The 15,042-nt window shown below is 38.0% G+C and overlaps 1 protein-coding gene across 4 annotated transcripts in view; it reads left to right on the top strand.

The window, feature by feature from the left end:
• The window catches only part of NSMCE1 (NSE1 component of SMC5/6 complex), a 17,207-nt gene extending 2,165 nt beyond the window's left edge, over nt 1–15,042 (top strand). For 3 of the 4 annotated variants that reach the window (XM_087734615.1, XM_087734614.1, XM_087734616.1), the window contains exons 2-7: nt 23–166; nt 9,277–9,398; nt 10,642–10,719; nt 12,072–12,218; nt 13,204–13,320; nt 14,218–15,042. In XM_087734615.1, coding sequence (XP_087590741.1) covers nt 49–166; nt 9,277–9,398; nt 10,642–10,719; nt 12,072–12,218; nt 13,204–13,320; nt 14,218–14,439 — 804 coding nt within the window. In that variant the 5' untranslated portion in view covers nt 23–48 and the 3' untranslated portion in view covers nt 14,440–15,042. The remainder of the gene's footprint in view (nt 1–22; nt 167–9,276; nt 9,399–10,641; nt 10,720–12,071; nt 12,219–13,203; nt 13,321–14,217) is intronic. The other variant, XM_087734617.1, reaches the window with a different exon arrangement.

Here is a 15,042-nt window from a genome sequence, read left to right as displayed (position 1 = left end):
TTCCAGCTTACGCCTCTTGCAGCGTTTGAAGCCTGGTGGAATATTGCGATGGCAGCTCAGATGACTGATGCTCATCGACGGTTCTTGCAAGTCCTGATGTCTCATGGGATAATGGAAGGATCAGAGGCTAGGAAATTACACAGGCGCTGCTGTGAAATCCATAAAGGTGTGTCTTTCTTTTGGAGAAAAAGTAGGGAGATGGAAGAATTACTTTTTTTCCTGGTGCAGCTTACAAATTAGATTTATGAAACGTATACACCATCTAAAAAATTGTTAAAAAAACTTTAATGATGTGAGTGTTCTCTGTCTTTCCTAAAAGATAAAATAACACAGCAATGAGGAAACTTAAGTTTTAATCAGGTCAGACTCATACAGAGCACTTTTTATTTTAGCAATGATGTTTTTTATAGGTTATACATTTAAAAAAAAAATCATTTTTGACACTGATAGTGCTGAAATTTCCAGACTATTTTCCTTTGTACTTATTTGGAACGATTTCCTTTGGAATACAATACGAAGCATATGCTGTTATCCATCTTGAGTAAACCTGTCACATCTGACTGATTACATGGTCAGCTGGCTAGTTTTAATATATGCTATACCAAGCTGAATTTTATGGCACATGTAGCAAGAATTTGGTGGTGTACTATCAAATCTGTTTGAAGTTCATGTTCAAACTTAAATAGTACAGAAATGTGTAATCAACTCGATAAGGATTTTTTTCAGAGATCTGCTTACAGATCAGAGATCTGTGTTTCATCCTCACTGATTTTGAAAATGTGGTGGGCACAAACTGAAATAAAGCTGTAATGAGTAATGTGTTTATCACTAATTAATCAGTAGATATTAGATGTTTCAGTTGCTGGTTCCCAGAAAACAGTGAAAGAATAAAATGCCTCTATTTTTATCTTTTCCTTATTTATGAACAAAATTGAAAAGGACAAGGAATGTGTAAGAGCAAAAAGTGCCATTTAAGAGGGAACACCCAAATGCTGTTCAAATTAGTGATTTTAAACCATTACTATTGAAAGGCAGATGCTCCAGCAAATGTTGTTTAAACATTCTGAGATCTAATATACACTGAATATATGTCTCAAGTTATTTTCTAGTTCCCTAGTATTTACAGCTTCAAAAATAAAAGCCTTCTTAACAGTTATTTGAGGGGTTTAGTCAGTTCAGGATATCTGTGTGAGTCTCTTGGGAGCTGAACCAATAACTGCAGGGGAACTGAACTCTCCAGTTGCGGGTGGCTAGTGGGGATGTTAGCATCACCATGGCTAATGATTCTTTCTCTCTGTTAAGAGAGAAGGGACTGTAGCCACTGATGCGCGCAACCTGTTGTGAACTCCATCTTGCTTTGTTGCCGCAAGTGGAGTCCTTTCTGGGTGATGGCACTGTTTATCTATTTTCCTTAGTTAAAAGCAGTCAAACAGTCTCCATAGGTTTTCAAACTCTTCTGAGCCAAAAGAGCTTATTTCAGCACCTGCCCGAATTTCTGACTGAAAAAATGGAAGTGTGGAAAAATAGCGTTGGTTTTTACAGGTTTACTCCTGTATTTGTGAGAACCAAGCCACTGTGATTTGTAAAAGAATTTATCATAAATGCTAGAGATGGCCTAAGCCAATAGCGTGGCTATAATGAGTTTGTTGTGTGTTAAGAACAAAGAACCTTAAGAAGAAAAACTTTACAGCTAGATCATGTTTTTGGTATGCAGGATCAGTGAGCTGTACTGCAGTAAGAGCTGACAGTTATTATTCATTAGGAAGGTTTATTTAATAGAAGGATTTAGAAAAAAAATGGCTCCATTGCAACTGCTGCCTAGGAAGTACTTGATATTTTTTTCTGCATGGTGACAGTTGATGTGTAATGGAAAAGTTTGTGAAATTACCCAGATACAGTGTGGGAGTTTTAACTGTTACAGTTTTATTAAATGCTCTACCTGGGAAAGCTTTTTGTCACGTTGGGAGGCAAAAGGATGTTGAACTTGACTCACTGAATGGAACACTTCCCCCCACATTTGTTTTATGAACAGAAGAACCAGCGATTTGACAAACCCATCCTTGTTAGGGGCAAAGTTAATGGCATCACAATTTACAAGATCATGGTAATAGCATTTTTATGAGGAAACAGCCTGACTGGGCTGTTTCTAGATGAAGTTCTGATGTTGATGTAGTTTCTTCAAATACATCTTAATACTGCTTAGTGCAATCTGAACGATAATTTTCAAATCGGATCAAAGCTAATGTTACTAAAACTAGCTTATTTGAATTAATTTCTTTCTCCTGCAGGTTGTAAGCATTACATAACAGGCTGTCTCCTACCTATGACATTCGTTTCCTTAAATACAAAAGGATAAAAAGGCTGCGTCAAATGAAGTCAAGTCATATAGTAACCAGCCTGTGAAGCCTCTGAGCAAAGTGATCTGAAAACTTTCCCTCCTGGTGTTTGGCACATTCTCTTGTTCTGGTTTATTTCCAAATCCTAAGCCTTTTGGCCAGGAGACACCTTCTTATGTTTTGTGTATCACCTGCATGCTTCCTGTCAGCAGACAAGTGTCTGTGCTAAAATCTGCACACAGCTCTGAAGGAGAAGCTCCAAACAGCTATCAAAGTGCTGCGTAGTGCCACTAGAAAGTGTACAATTCAGTTAGGATGCAAATTGCAGGCTTGTTGAGGAAGGTTGTTATAATTGCTAATACTTTTTTACTGGAATCCCTTAATGCGTGCTGCTTCTGTCTGCATTGTGTGCAGGCTTCTCCAGTTATGAAACACATGATAGTAATAACTTCAGTGCAAAGTTAAAGGCATCTTGCAGATCTCTAGCATTATATAATAGCTAAGGTACCATGACATTCTCAGCATCCTTTCTGGGGTGGCTTTGTGTGTTGTTTGTGGGTGCAAGCTGACTTTTCCTTTGTGTAGTCAGGGAAATGGTAGTATCTGAGTTGGCTATTGTTGGATCCGTTTACAGGATGCTGTCTGTGGGAGGAGCATATGTAGAATATTACTCTGACCCTGACCCCAGCCTGAAATCAGGAAATGGTAAAAACAGAAGAGTTTGTAGTTATTTTTCCTGCTGTCTTCCAAGCCAGCTGAAGTTCTTTCATAACTGAAGCTCTGGGTTTACAGTACTCTCAATAGTACAGCTGGAAAGATGGTGCCTCTGCCTTGGAAAACACATTTCTTTCTGTAATAGCACGACTTTATTTTTTTTTTTTTTTTACAGATCATGGAATAAATATTGAGATTCACGGGCTCTCTATCCTTTGATAGATTTCCAAGTTTATCTATTTTTTCTTGGATTCAGCACATCTTCATTTGCCGAGTATTTAAATATAACAATATTAGGCATTTTCGTGACCAGCATTTTATTTTCCAAAGACATGGTCATTCACAAGCGTTTTCTTTGCCACATTCTTCACGGCCAGAAGGTTGACAGAAGACACAGATACATTTTCTTTTACTATATTTTTGATAAACCTAAGGATAATTCAGAGGGACAAAATCTTGTTGCCTTTCAGACCAATGGCCGTATTTAGTGAAGGACAATGTTAGGTGATATTTATACAACTAATTATAAAATGTAACTGTATATTAAGTTACAGTGACGTTCATTAGAAAAATGGCTGATACAGTCCCATATATGAAAGGATGTTGAGAAAAATGGAAGAGTGAGAGAAAACTGCTTTTTTCTTGCCTGTTTGGATGTACAGAAGGAGTGTGTTGATTAACCATTCATTAAAGTGGATTGTTTCAGACTGGCTTTTGTCTGACTGTGTTTTGTATTTTATTTAACTGGCTTGGTAGCTGAACTCAGAAGAAAATAACTGTTAGTGTCAACTTTAGTCTACAGTCATACCAGTTTCTTAAGCATAATATATTTCATTCTTGGCTGTTGAAAGACTCACTAAATAAATAATATATGAGAAACAGGGATTCATAGAATAGACAAGCATTTTTGCTTTACATGTTTTGTATGTCTTTTAGCATTCAGTATTCTAGGAAAAGCCCCAGCAGCTGCTCCTATGCGTGACCCAGTGTGCTTGTTATGCTTATATCTTGTCTGCAAAGTTCAGCTAGAGCTTAGGGGAATTTTTCTTATCTGTGGTGGAATTTGCAGATAACCATCTGTTTGAAGTATAAGTTTTATGTTACCAGAGAAGTGTTTGCATCGCAAAACAATAGAAAAATCCACTGTACTGTTGTTGATATTTTGCTTTATAGTGCATCAAATATGTCAAAACTAGAAAAAGAAAACACAGCTCTTGACTCGTCAAACTAGGCATTTTTGTGTAGACAATGAAGAATATCACAAAGCACCGACAGAAAAGAGACCGGGGAAGATCGGGGGAGTATAGACAATGAGATCACACAATTCCTCAGCAGTACTTTGCTATAGCGTAGTGAACACTTTTAAGTAAATGCACTGCAGTTGGATCTCTTACGTGTTGTGGGAGAAGTGAATGTTGAGGAAACATTTTGGTGAAGATGGGATGAGGTTTTCTGGTGGATGGCTGTACTCTCTCCCAGCTCACCTGCATCATATTGCCCATTACTCGTTCTGGAACCCGTGCTCCTGCCACACTTAGTAGTAGTATTGTGTCTTGTCACGATGCTACCCACTCTACAGGGACTATTCTGTTTTTACTGTGGATTTGTTACCTACTTATCCATAGAATTTAAGGTCAGAACGAAGCAATCTTTTTTTGTGTCCCATGTAACGCAGGCCATATCTTCTGCTAAATATATTTTGCCGCATATCAGATGCCTTGTAGCTGGGTTGAAACGTAAAATGTAGAGCAGCTTATCAGTTACTCATTTAGATGTTCTGGTAATGAAGACTGTCCTGGTTTCAGCTGGGATAGAGTTAACTTTCTTCTTAGTAGCTGGTAGAGTGCTGTGTTTTGGATTTAGGATGAGAATAATGTTGATAACACACTGATGTTTCAGTTCTTGCTGAGCAGAGTTTACACTAGTCAAGGACTTTTCAGCTTCCTGTGCTCTGCCAGGTGCATAGGAAGCTGGGAGGGAGCATAGCTAGGACAGCTGACCCAGACTGGCCAAAGGGCTATACCATACCATATGACATCATGCTCAGTATATAAACTGGGGGAAGAAGGAGGAAGGGGGGGGACGTTTGGAGTGATGGCGTTTGTCTTCCCAAGTAACCGTTACGCGTGATGGAGCCCTGCTTTCCTGGAGATGGCTGAACACCTGCCTGCCGATGGGAAGGAGTGAATGAATTCCTTGCTTTGCTTTGTTTGCGTGCACAGCTTTTGCTTTACCCATTAAACTGCCTTTATCTCAACCCATGAGTTTTCTCACTTTTACTCTTCCAATTCTCTCCCCCATCCCACCCGGGGGGGAGTGAGCGAGTGGCTGTGTGGTGCTTAGTTGCTTGGCTGGGGTTAAACCACGACAAGACTGACTATATCCCTTGGGTCAAAATTCAGTACTCCCTGTGTTAAGACTGAAAAAAGATTGGATGTGTCAGTCTCAAGTTGTACTGAACCAGCATTGTGGCAGAGTGTAGGTATTAGTCATCACTCAGGTAGTGGGTTAACGGTTGCACTTTAAAACCGAAGTCTTGGCTATGAGTCCTTGCTGAAGTTCATTAGAACTTTTCAAGTGTATCAGCATGGCAGTGCTGGTGAAAATCCATCTGCGCCGTTTGAATAACTGAGTATTTTCCCTCCCTAAACTCCTTTGCAGTCTGATTGGTTTTGTTCTAGATTGTTGTGTTGCAGTACTCTACTAGAAGCAGCAACTTGTTCTTCTTCCCAGTGATTCTATTTGTCATGGGAGGCTGAAACAGATATTGTAGATACGTGTAGAAAGAGGTTTAATATGATATGTGTAGAAAGAGGTTTAATGTGAATGCCTTCATATGAGTTTAAAATAATGTAAAGCAGTATACATATAAAAAAATAAACAGCGAATGACATAGTCTAGTCCATAGTTCAAATGTCATTAAGCTCTCCGAGGCAGGGATTGCCTGGTTTTATGTATTTATGTACAATACCTTGTGCTATTATAAGGAAGTGTTCTGGCTTGGTTTTGATGTTGTTAAACAGGGGAAAAAAAAAAGGTATTGTACAACATGTTGCTGTGAAGGGTAATTAATAATGTTTTGTTTTTAAAGAACTTTGTAAATAAGCTTCTAGATTCTCTTATCGGTAATGGTCCTGTTGCTTCAGTTTTTTCTAGCTATAATGAAGTTAGATGGCAGCATTTTTTTCCTCAAAGAAATTCACTTTTCTGAATGTTTTATTCTTCTGTGAAATGAAAACTGAGCATCAGTGACTTAAAATCCAAAGTAATTTGTCATGTTATTCTTCATGGTTTGTTCTAGTTTTTTGTTTAATTGTAAAGTTTGCAAACTGATTAACTCTATGCCAAAAGCTGTTATATAGTTATTCGTTTTTTACATATGGTTTGATCTTGAAAACCAGCCGTAAATACCAACACTGGTCGTCAGTGACTTACATTACATCTGCTTAGTGTCATCAAAGTAGAAGAAAAACATGACATTTTTGTAATGCTACTTTGCAAGCTAGAATTGTACTTAATCTTCTGGTTAATCTTCTGGTTACAGAGAACATGGATGCTGAAGTACATAGATATGATAACATATGTGTTTAGGTTTTATATGAGTAAAGGTCCTATCTCTTTTCTTTTAAAGCATTCACTCAGCTTATTTGTAGTCTTTTGCTGTAAACGTGGGAGCTCCAATTTTTTTAACAGTGCCAGCCTATTTTTAAATTTATCATGAGGCTGTGGCATCTCAGACTAATCTAAGTAATAAAGATTCCTGTTGTTCGCTTGTCTTTAAGGAAGAAAGTTTAAAACAGTGCCTGTTGAAAAGTGATAGTTAACTAAGAGTGTAAGTTTGTTTGTTATGCTACCTGCTGTTTATAGTTTGCATACAGACACATTCAGAAAAGTTTCTGGTTTCTCTGAGCACCTCTGCTTTATCTTCAGTGAGGGATCTGTTCAGCTTTTCTGTGGAAAATATTTGAGTTTATTAGTAGGAGTTTTTTTACATTTAGGGAAAAAAAAAAAAACAACAAACCCGAAACCCCCAGAATATTTGTGTTCCATTTATTTACTGTTTGCTGTTTCCTATTTGCTCATCTGCTATCTGTCATTGAACTGAAATAATTTCTTCTAAAGAAAATGCTCCCATGCAGTGTTCTAGGGTAACACATAATGAGCTCTCTTTCTAATGCTGTTGCATGTTATCTTTATTAAGTGCTCAGGGCTGAGAATTGTTTATTGACCGAAAGAATGATACCTGGTTCCTGCATATACTTGGTTTTAAATGCTATGAACAACTTTGTTGTGTTCATAATTGGGTACCGGAATAGCAATTTGCTTTAATTTTATTGGACTGAAAACAGATTACAGTAAGTACATCTGTGATATCGTATTAGTTGAGATTGCATTTTATGCCCTAGAGAAGGAAATAATTTATTTCTGTTACAAAAAATAATTTACAGCAATTGTAACTAAGTCTTAATTTTTTTTTTTAAGGTACTACATTTTACAGGGGAGATTATTGGAAATTAAGACTTTTCAAACAGTTTAATCCAGTATTTTGGAAGTAGGGTAGTCCTGGCTCTAGTATGCATCTAACATACTCATGTTACAACAAGGTCTTCTTAAATACAGTCTTTCAAAGTAGTATTGACATCTCTGAGATATTTTACCAGATGAAAAAAGGACAAAGAGATTCCTGTACATGCATAGTCAGACTACAAAGATGGTGGATACTTACTGAATGAAGATCACATTAGTTTGTCTGGTTTCTCATCAAATCTGTTGACAGTAAATAACTTGTTTTCAGTAGTAATGTATTTGAATAAACAGTTTCTATCCAATCAGTTGCTATGGCTGCCTGTACAAGAAAAAAAAAGCTTTTGCAAATAGTAAAGGGCATTTATCATTTCTCCTGAGTCTGGAATTGTAAATTGACCTGGAATTGTAAATTGACCAACCTTTTAGATGTTAAAATTGTTAAGTGTAGCTTTTGGCGTGGTCTGTCCCCCATTCATTTTCTCTGGAGAGTTTATATCCCTTTTTTCCCCCAGAAGATCTACTAGCGCAGCCATTCATCTCACATTAAAATATTACAGCTGTTGTACAAAAGAATATTCTTCTGTTATCTTTCATCTTAACCTCTTTTAGATCTGTCACTAATGCTCCCTGGCTTTGATGTATGCAGAGTGTTTCCTGCTGACAGGTGCCCGGCAGGTGGCATGACAATTTGACAAAATCATACGTAAATATTATACTTACTTTATTATTGTTCTTGCTGTTTGTTGGTTTTCTTCACTTAAGGAGTCTTATATATCAGAATCATGAACTTTCTGGGCAGGAGCATCCTGTGACTGATGTTTTTGCATTGTACTACGCTATAAAGTATAGTGGGGTTTTGAGAGTGGGACCGTTGTCTGATGCTGTTACACAAGTGACTGAGTCTTATAACTGAGAATAGTATTAAGTTAGTGATAACTGGTAGTATTTTTGAGACATCAGTCATTTTTTTCTAAAGTTATGAGCTGTTACTTAACTGTTTTTTAAACCCTAGCCTGCTGAAGTCAACAGGAGTTTTGCCACTGACATAATTTTGTTTTGGATGGAAACTCTTGAGGGCGTGTGCTGTTGCTGTGCAAGCAAAAGCCATAGCACGTGCTTCTACAGAATGACTCCAGAGTCCATCTTAATTATGTCTATGATAGAGCTTCTGCTAGTATTTAATTTGTTTGTTACAACATGACACAAGATATTACCTGTATTTCTACAACGCTAGAATTTTAAGTTTTCTGGTATGTAACTTGATCATTTACCTGCCATTAATTTGTGAAACAGAGCGCAAAGAAACAAGGAATCCCTTCTGTGTAAATGAAAGAAAGCAAGTGTATTTTTGTATTGTGCATAATAATTTTTGCTGGTCATGTTCTATTTTCAGTTTAGCTTAGTTCAAGTCACTGTAATTAATGGATTAATGTGGTGGGTTCCATACAGCGAGGCAGAATGTCTGGACTCTTTCTATAAACTCTGACTTTCAAGGAGCTGAGCTTCTGTGAAGGCTAGCAGTCAGCAGCACAAGAAAATTATATGTCTGCTGAATATAACAAACCCGTTTGAATTCTGCCTCACTTTTAGCTCTTTTACCTAGGAAAAAAATGTTTCAGCAGATAAAACATAAAAAGATCTGCCTGATGTGTAGATGTTTGGGGTTTTTGTGTATGTGCTTTTTCTTATTTATTTTCAGTCTACTACGCGCATGATAAACTGGATGACTTCATCAGTACTATTAACAGCCACCTACAGCCTTTGTTTATGCAGATCCGGAAAGGAATGTCAGAAGGTGATGGGAGAGCACATTATGCTTTGGTAAGTTTGTGATGTGCTGCCATCGCGTGGTTTGGCTTCTCATGACTACTGCACGGCTAGCAGAGGGAGCCTCCCGTGTCTCCAACTTAAAATTAACCTTTGAATAACGTGCCAGTAAAAGGTCTGCACACCTTGTGATTGTAAATGGGCAAAAAAACTAGCTGTATCTGTGCATAATAAACATAAGGCTGCCCTAAGTGCCATCTTCGGATGTTAGAAAGATTGAGTTACCTAGGGTCCTTTTCCTACAGTGTATCTATAGTAGAACTGCTATCTAGAGAAAACAGAGAGAATCTAGAACGGAAGGCTGCATGTGCCAGCAGGCTTCTTACTCTTAGCAGTGTCTTGTGTGGTTTATGTGGGGCTGTTCCACCGTGGTGCTGGCAGCTGTTCTACAAGCTACTTGTAGAAGAGGGAAGTGGGAGGATGAACTGCCAACAGCCTAGGTGTGTAGAAATGGAACATGGCAGCAAGGACTACAGCAGTGTCTGATTTATTTAGCATAAACACTGCTTAAGTGCTGAAGTGAGATTTCTTTTTCACAGGACACTTTTTTTCTCAAGAGGAATGTTTAAGCTAGAAAACATGGAGAGGCCTCCAACTTCAGTTTTCTTTTACTCAAAAATCAACACAGCATAAAAGAGTTGCTAAGGAATGGCCTATAAAAAGTTTCCCTAGATGCTCTGAAACGTGCATGTCAGAGAGGGAAGGTTATATAATAATTTCAAAAGACCATACAGGAGGTATTCTAACATTAGCTGCTGCTTTTAACCTTTCTGGGTCATTTCGCCAATTAAGTTGAGCTAATAATAAATAGCAGTAGCATGTGCAATAAGAATATGAAATATCAGTAACTGTTTTTCACAGTGAAACAATAATGGGTATTATAACATAGTTAGTGCTACTGTCCAGCACAGTATCCTGGTGTAATATATTAGTTCTATATAGTAGAATATTCTAACTAATATTCTGTATTAGTTCTATGGGGGGAGGTGGGATTGTTTAAGAGCTTGGACTGGGGAGAGGCAGCTGTGGAGGACATGCGGCTGGAAGATCAGGGGTTGTAAAGAAAGGACTCGAGTGCCATCTTAAAGGAACAGCCTCTTTCATGCCATTTAAAGAAATGACATTTCTGTGAATTGTAAGATGATACATTCTTTACCGCAGAGGATCTTTTACAATTTATGGTGTAGAAATACAAAGGCACTTTGACTTCAGTTTAAGTACTCTTTTTTTTTTGTAGGTGAATTTGGCAGAAACTGAAATAACTAAAATGGCATCTGACTATACAGAAAGTGAATTAGAATTGTTCAGAAAAACAGTAAGTATGTCAGTTATTAGTTAGTAAATTCTATTATTTGTGAGGGTACCATCTTAAAATGAATGGAAATGGAAATGAATGGAGATGTGGCTCAGGAACTAGTTGCCATCTTACCTAAGTTTATCCCAAATCGAATGGGGGGGGGCAGGGATGGGAGTATACGCAAGTAATGATTCCCTGCTGAAAGTCAGTTATCGGTAAACTGAAATCAGCAATAGGGGAGTGCTCCTTGGAGTCAGTGACTTGACATATCTGCTTTTAGTTAAACAAACTACTTTCTTCAGGATTTTCAGTTGTGATTGCTGGAATTTTTCACTGGCTTGAGTAGCCTAGTAATAATGCTAATAACATACAAGTTGGATTTGCTGATTTGAATAGAAACATTTGTCTGTTGTTCTTGCTTAGCCAGTTAATTCTGTGTTGAATAAACTAGTCAGAATGCTGCTTTTTAAACAAGAAAACATACACTGGAGAATTTTTTTAAAGTTCCAGATAGAACTATTGGGCTGAGATTCCAGGACATTTGATGTCTAATTTCTTATCAACAACCATTAATTTAAGTTGTGATCATAGCTGTGTATCTTGCATGTTTTAGTGAATTGTTCTCGTAGTGTCTTGAACTCTGAGGACTTAATTTCTCCAGTCACTAGACTTTTTAAATTTTTTTTTGCCTACTCATTAAAATTAAGATTTTCTGTATAACTGGAAAGAGAAGTGTATTGACTATTCTGTGACAGCTGCAAAAGTCTAATCTACATGGATAATACCCAGAGATTTCCCTGCCCTCCCCCATTATTGGCGAAGCACCTATACAGCCATGTCAGCACTGCAGAGATGGCATTGTCATGGCACGTGTTACTACTGGCATAAAAGCTCTGCATGCTGCTCTGTGATAATGAGCAGCCGGAATGTTTCCAATGAGAGGTTCTCTGAAGATTGGTAATACTGCTACAACCTTCAAGTGCCAGGTAGGTTCAGCAGTACTAATGACTCCAGAGTGGACAAACTTACTTTAGTAGTGAGATGTTTTTCTTCAGAAGAACCTTGACAAAGAACAGATGAAAAGAAACAGATCTGTCACCCCTGAGTACGCTCAAGGGTCCCTGAATGCAGCTTCATTTAGGCAGCACTATACAGTTCCATTTGTGGAAATGTTTCCTTGGCAAAGATTAAAACTGTCAAGTTAACAATGATTGTTTCAGGTTTTGGCCTTTGTTGTACAATTCTGGTTCAAGCCATATACTGTAGTACATCTCATATGTATGGATGCTAAAAAAACTGCACATTACTATAAGGTGTGTCTATCTAATTGCATGGGTTTTTTTAATAGTTGAAAATGTTTCTTTCTGTAGATGGACCTAATCATTTTATCAGAAAATGGCTTTGCCTCTTCTACAGATATTTTAAACTTGGCTGACCAACTTAAGACAAAGAAAATGAAGAAAAAGGAAGCGGAACAAGTGCTGAAAGTTTTTGTGGAAGATAAGTGGCTCTCTGAGGTAACTGCTGTATCTTTTTGAGTGTTTGCATTTTAACAGGTCCAGCTATTATTTTCTTATGGATGTGATGGCTGAAACTGGAGCTGTTCTTCAATGAATGATGGCAAAAATGATTTTGTGGGGCCTGTGCTTATTGCTGCTCCAGTGATTTTTGCAGAAAAGGTAGTACATTTACAAGGAAAAAGTCCTTGGGTAGGTCTGTATCGACAGCATGGTTTCAGTTTCTTGTACCTGAGCTACGTGCGTATGCATGTACAACCCTGCATTGTGACACACGGACATTCTTTGTACACAACAGCACAGCATACTTAAAACTTGGAACAACAGCTGGGGAAAACTCTTCAGGGTGATCAGTGGTGTTAGGGACATTTAGAATATCCTGAAAAGCAGTGAGGCCAAACATGTTGAAAACTCCTGTACCAGAAATGCATAGGCCACTGTGCACATTTTAAAATCTCCTTTACCTCATGAGGGAGAAATTGAGATTAGCTGACCATGTGGATGCTGCAGTTGCTTGCCAAGACAAGCGAGACCTCAGTCCCTTTTCTCCTGGATTCATTGCATCATAGATCTCCAACCTGCTGCTGCACATTTACTTACATTAGAGTGATTTAGCAGAAATTTTCAAAGATACCTCAGGCAGTAAATGCCTAGATTTTGCTGAAAGCCAGTAGAATTTCCGCTAATGTGCAAATGGAGGGTCCCAAAACTGCATGTCTTTGTTAAGAAGAGCATGCTTGCTCATCTGTACCTTCCAAGGACTCGATCTCTGTTAAAGGTGTGAAATCTTTATTCTGATCCTCTAAACAAATTAATTCTGCTACTTCCAAAGTATTTCAGCTTTGCGTTATATCAGTGTCAGCATGTTGGTTTCATGATGGCAGAAAAAAGTGGATGTCAAATGCTTGCTAGCAGGTGGTTAGAGAAGTCAAAAAAGGTAAAAGGAATTAAAAGAAATTCCTTGTCTCTCCACTTGTTTCCTTAGAGAAATGGAGAATATACCCTGCACACTCGCTGCATAATTGAGATGGAACAATACATTCTCAGCAACTACCAAGATGTCGCAAGGAAGTGTAACATCTGTCACAGCCTTGCCATCCAGGTAACATTTGTTTTATTACCTCAGTAGGCATCTGCCGGTGTACTTATGTGGTCATAGCTGAAGTGTGATACTTGCCTTTGAGTATTAGGCAGGCACTGAACAAATTCTGGTCTTGTAATCTGGTAATGGTGCCCATGTATATAAAGAAAATCCCCCCCTTTTTTTTTTTTCAGTGTAGGTATTTGATCTTCTTTCTTTGGAAAAAACTTGTCTTGGAGCACTATCTCCAAGTATATACTTGGAGAAAGCGAACTCACCCAATGAGGAACGTTATTGTGCTGTCTTGCTTTCCAAAGCCAGCAGGCTAGAGATATGAAGCCCTTATCCTTAAATAGGCATACCAGTTAAGCGTTAGCTGTCTTATCTTTGGACCTTACAAATAGCAGTCTTCATGTGACACACGTTCATGTTTAGTCCTGGGATTTTCGTTCAGGAATTGCTTGTGTCTTGGGCTTCAGAATGAACATGTATGCTTATATATAGCATGCTGTTAAGTTAGCAGTTAAGTCTTGCATAAGTGGTTACAGCCTGAACTCCTCTTCCAAAACTACTGCATTCTCTTGCTCCTTGATCCTGCATCTTCTCATCTTCCCAACTAACATGCTTCCATGTTATTTTTTCCATCTCAATTGGTCTCCTTTATTGCACCCAAATAGCTCAGTGTTGTTTGTCTTTCAAGCTAAATTTTGTCCATATAGGGAAATGGTATTTCCTAGTTTCCAGGAAAATACCTCCTTTTATCATTTACCAGCTTTGACTTTTGAGTATCCAGCAACTGTACTGTGTGAACCTTTCTTTGGAATAAAGCATTGCATATCTGACACCTTTTCTAACAACTTTATGTTAAACTGAAGGACAGATTAGAAAGTTTTTTTTCATCAACGCTTCTGATTTCAGAGCCAAGTATGTGAATCCTGTGGAATTGGAATGCATTTACCTTGTGTCAGAAAGTACTTTAGAGCTCAGACTGAACCACGCTGTCCGCAGTGTAATGATTTCTGGTCTTGTGACATTCCAGGTACCAAGCAACCTATTTTTAAAAAAATTGAGTGTAATAATACTGGAGAAAAGACTGTGATATTCAGTGGCACTGCCTGTATTATTTATAACTGTAGCTGAATATCAGTTATTTCTGACTTCAGTTGTATGTTTCAGACAGTAAATTGTACATGGGCAACACTGAGCCCTGAAAGAGCTAGGATTATGCCTTATGGTCACTAGCAGATCCTGTGCATATTGTTTCTAACAACGTTAAAGTGTGGAGGGGTGGGGCGGGTAGGGGACAGACACAACACATGGCACTAAAACTTCTGGAAATACTGAGCTTCTATGAAGAGCACAATCTCTTCAGAATTCCTCTATTTAGCCAGGGAAATTGGACATTCTGAAGAGGAACACAGGAATATATAAAGCATTTTAAAAATCTAGAGGTTATACATCATCATCCTTTTTTTGTGTGTCATTCATTAACCTTCCTTTTGTTTTCTTTACAGGTATGAGTCAGATAGACTCCCAGTCACCATCAAAAACAGGGAGAGCAGAGAAAAGCTTCATTGCCAGCACTAGACGATGATAGTAAAACTTCCTTTCAGTGAAATCTTTTTTCCCCACTCCTGCAGAACAGCCAGACTGTATTGTATCTGTTAGTAACAGTGCATTGTTCAGTGTACTTATCTTTTCCTGAAGTTTTAAGAATCTTACAATAAAACTATCATTGACCTT

The sequence above is a fragment of the Nipponia nippon genome, unplaced genomic scaffold, assembly GCF_047370975.1.
Source record: "Nipponia nippon isolate SJK-2023a ecotype South Korea unplaced genomic scaffold, ASM4737097v1 scaffold_5, whole genome shotgun sequence".
Taxonomy (NCBI): Eukaryota; Metazoa; Chordata; class Aves; order Pelecaniformes; family Threskiornithidae; genus Nipponia; species Nipponia nippon.
This window is presented reverse-complemented; position numbering and strand designations above follow the sequence as displayed.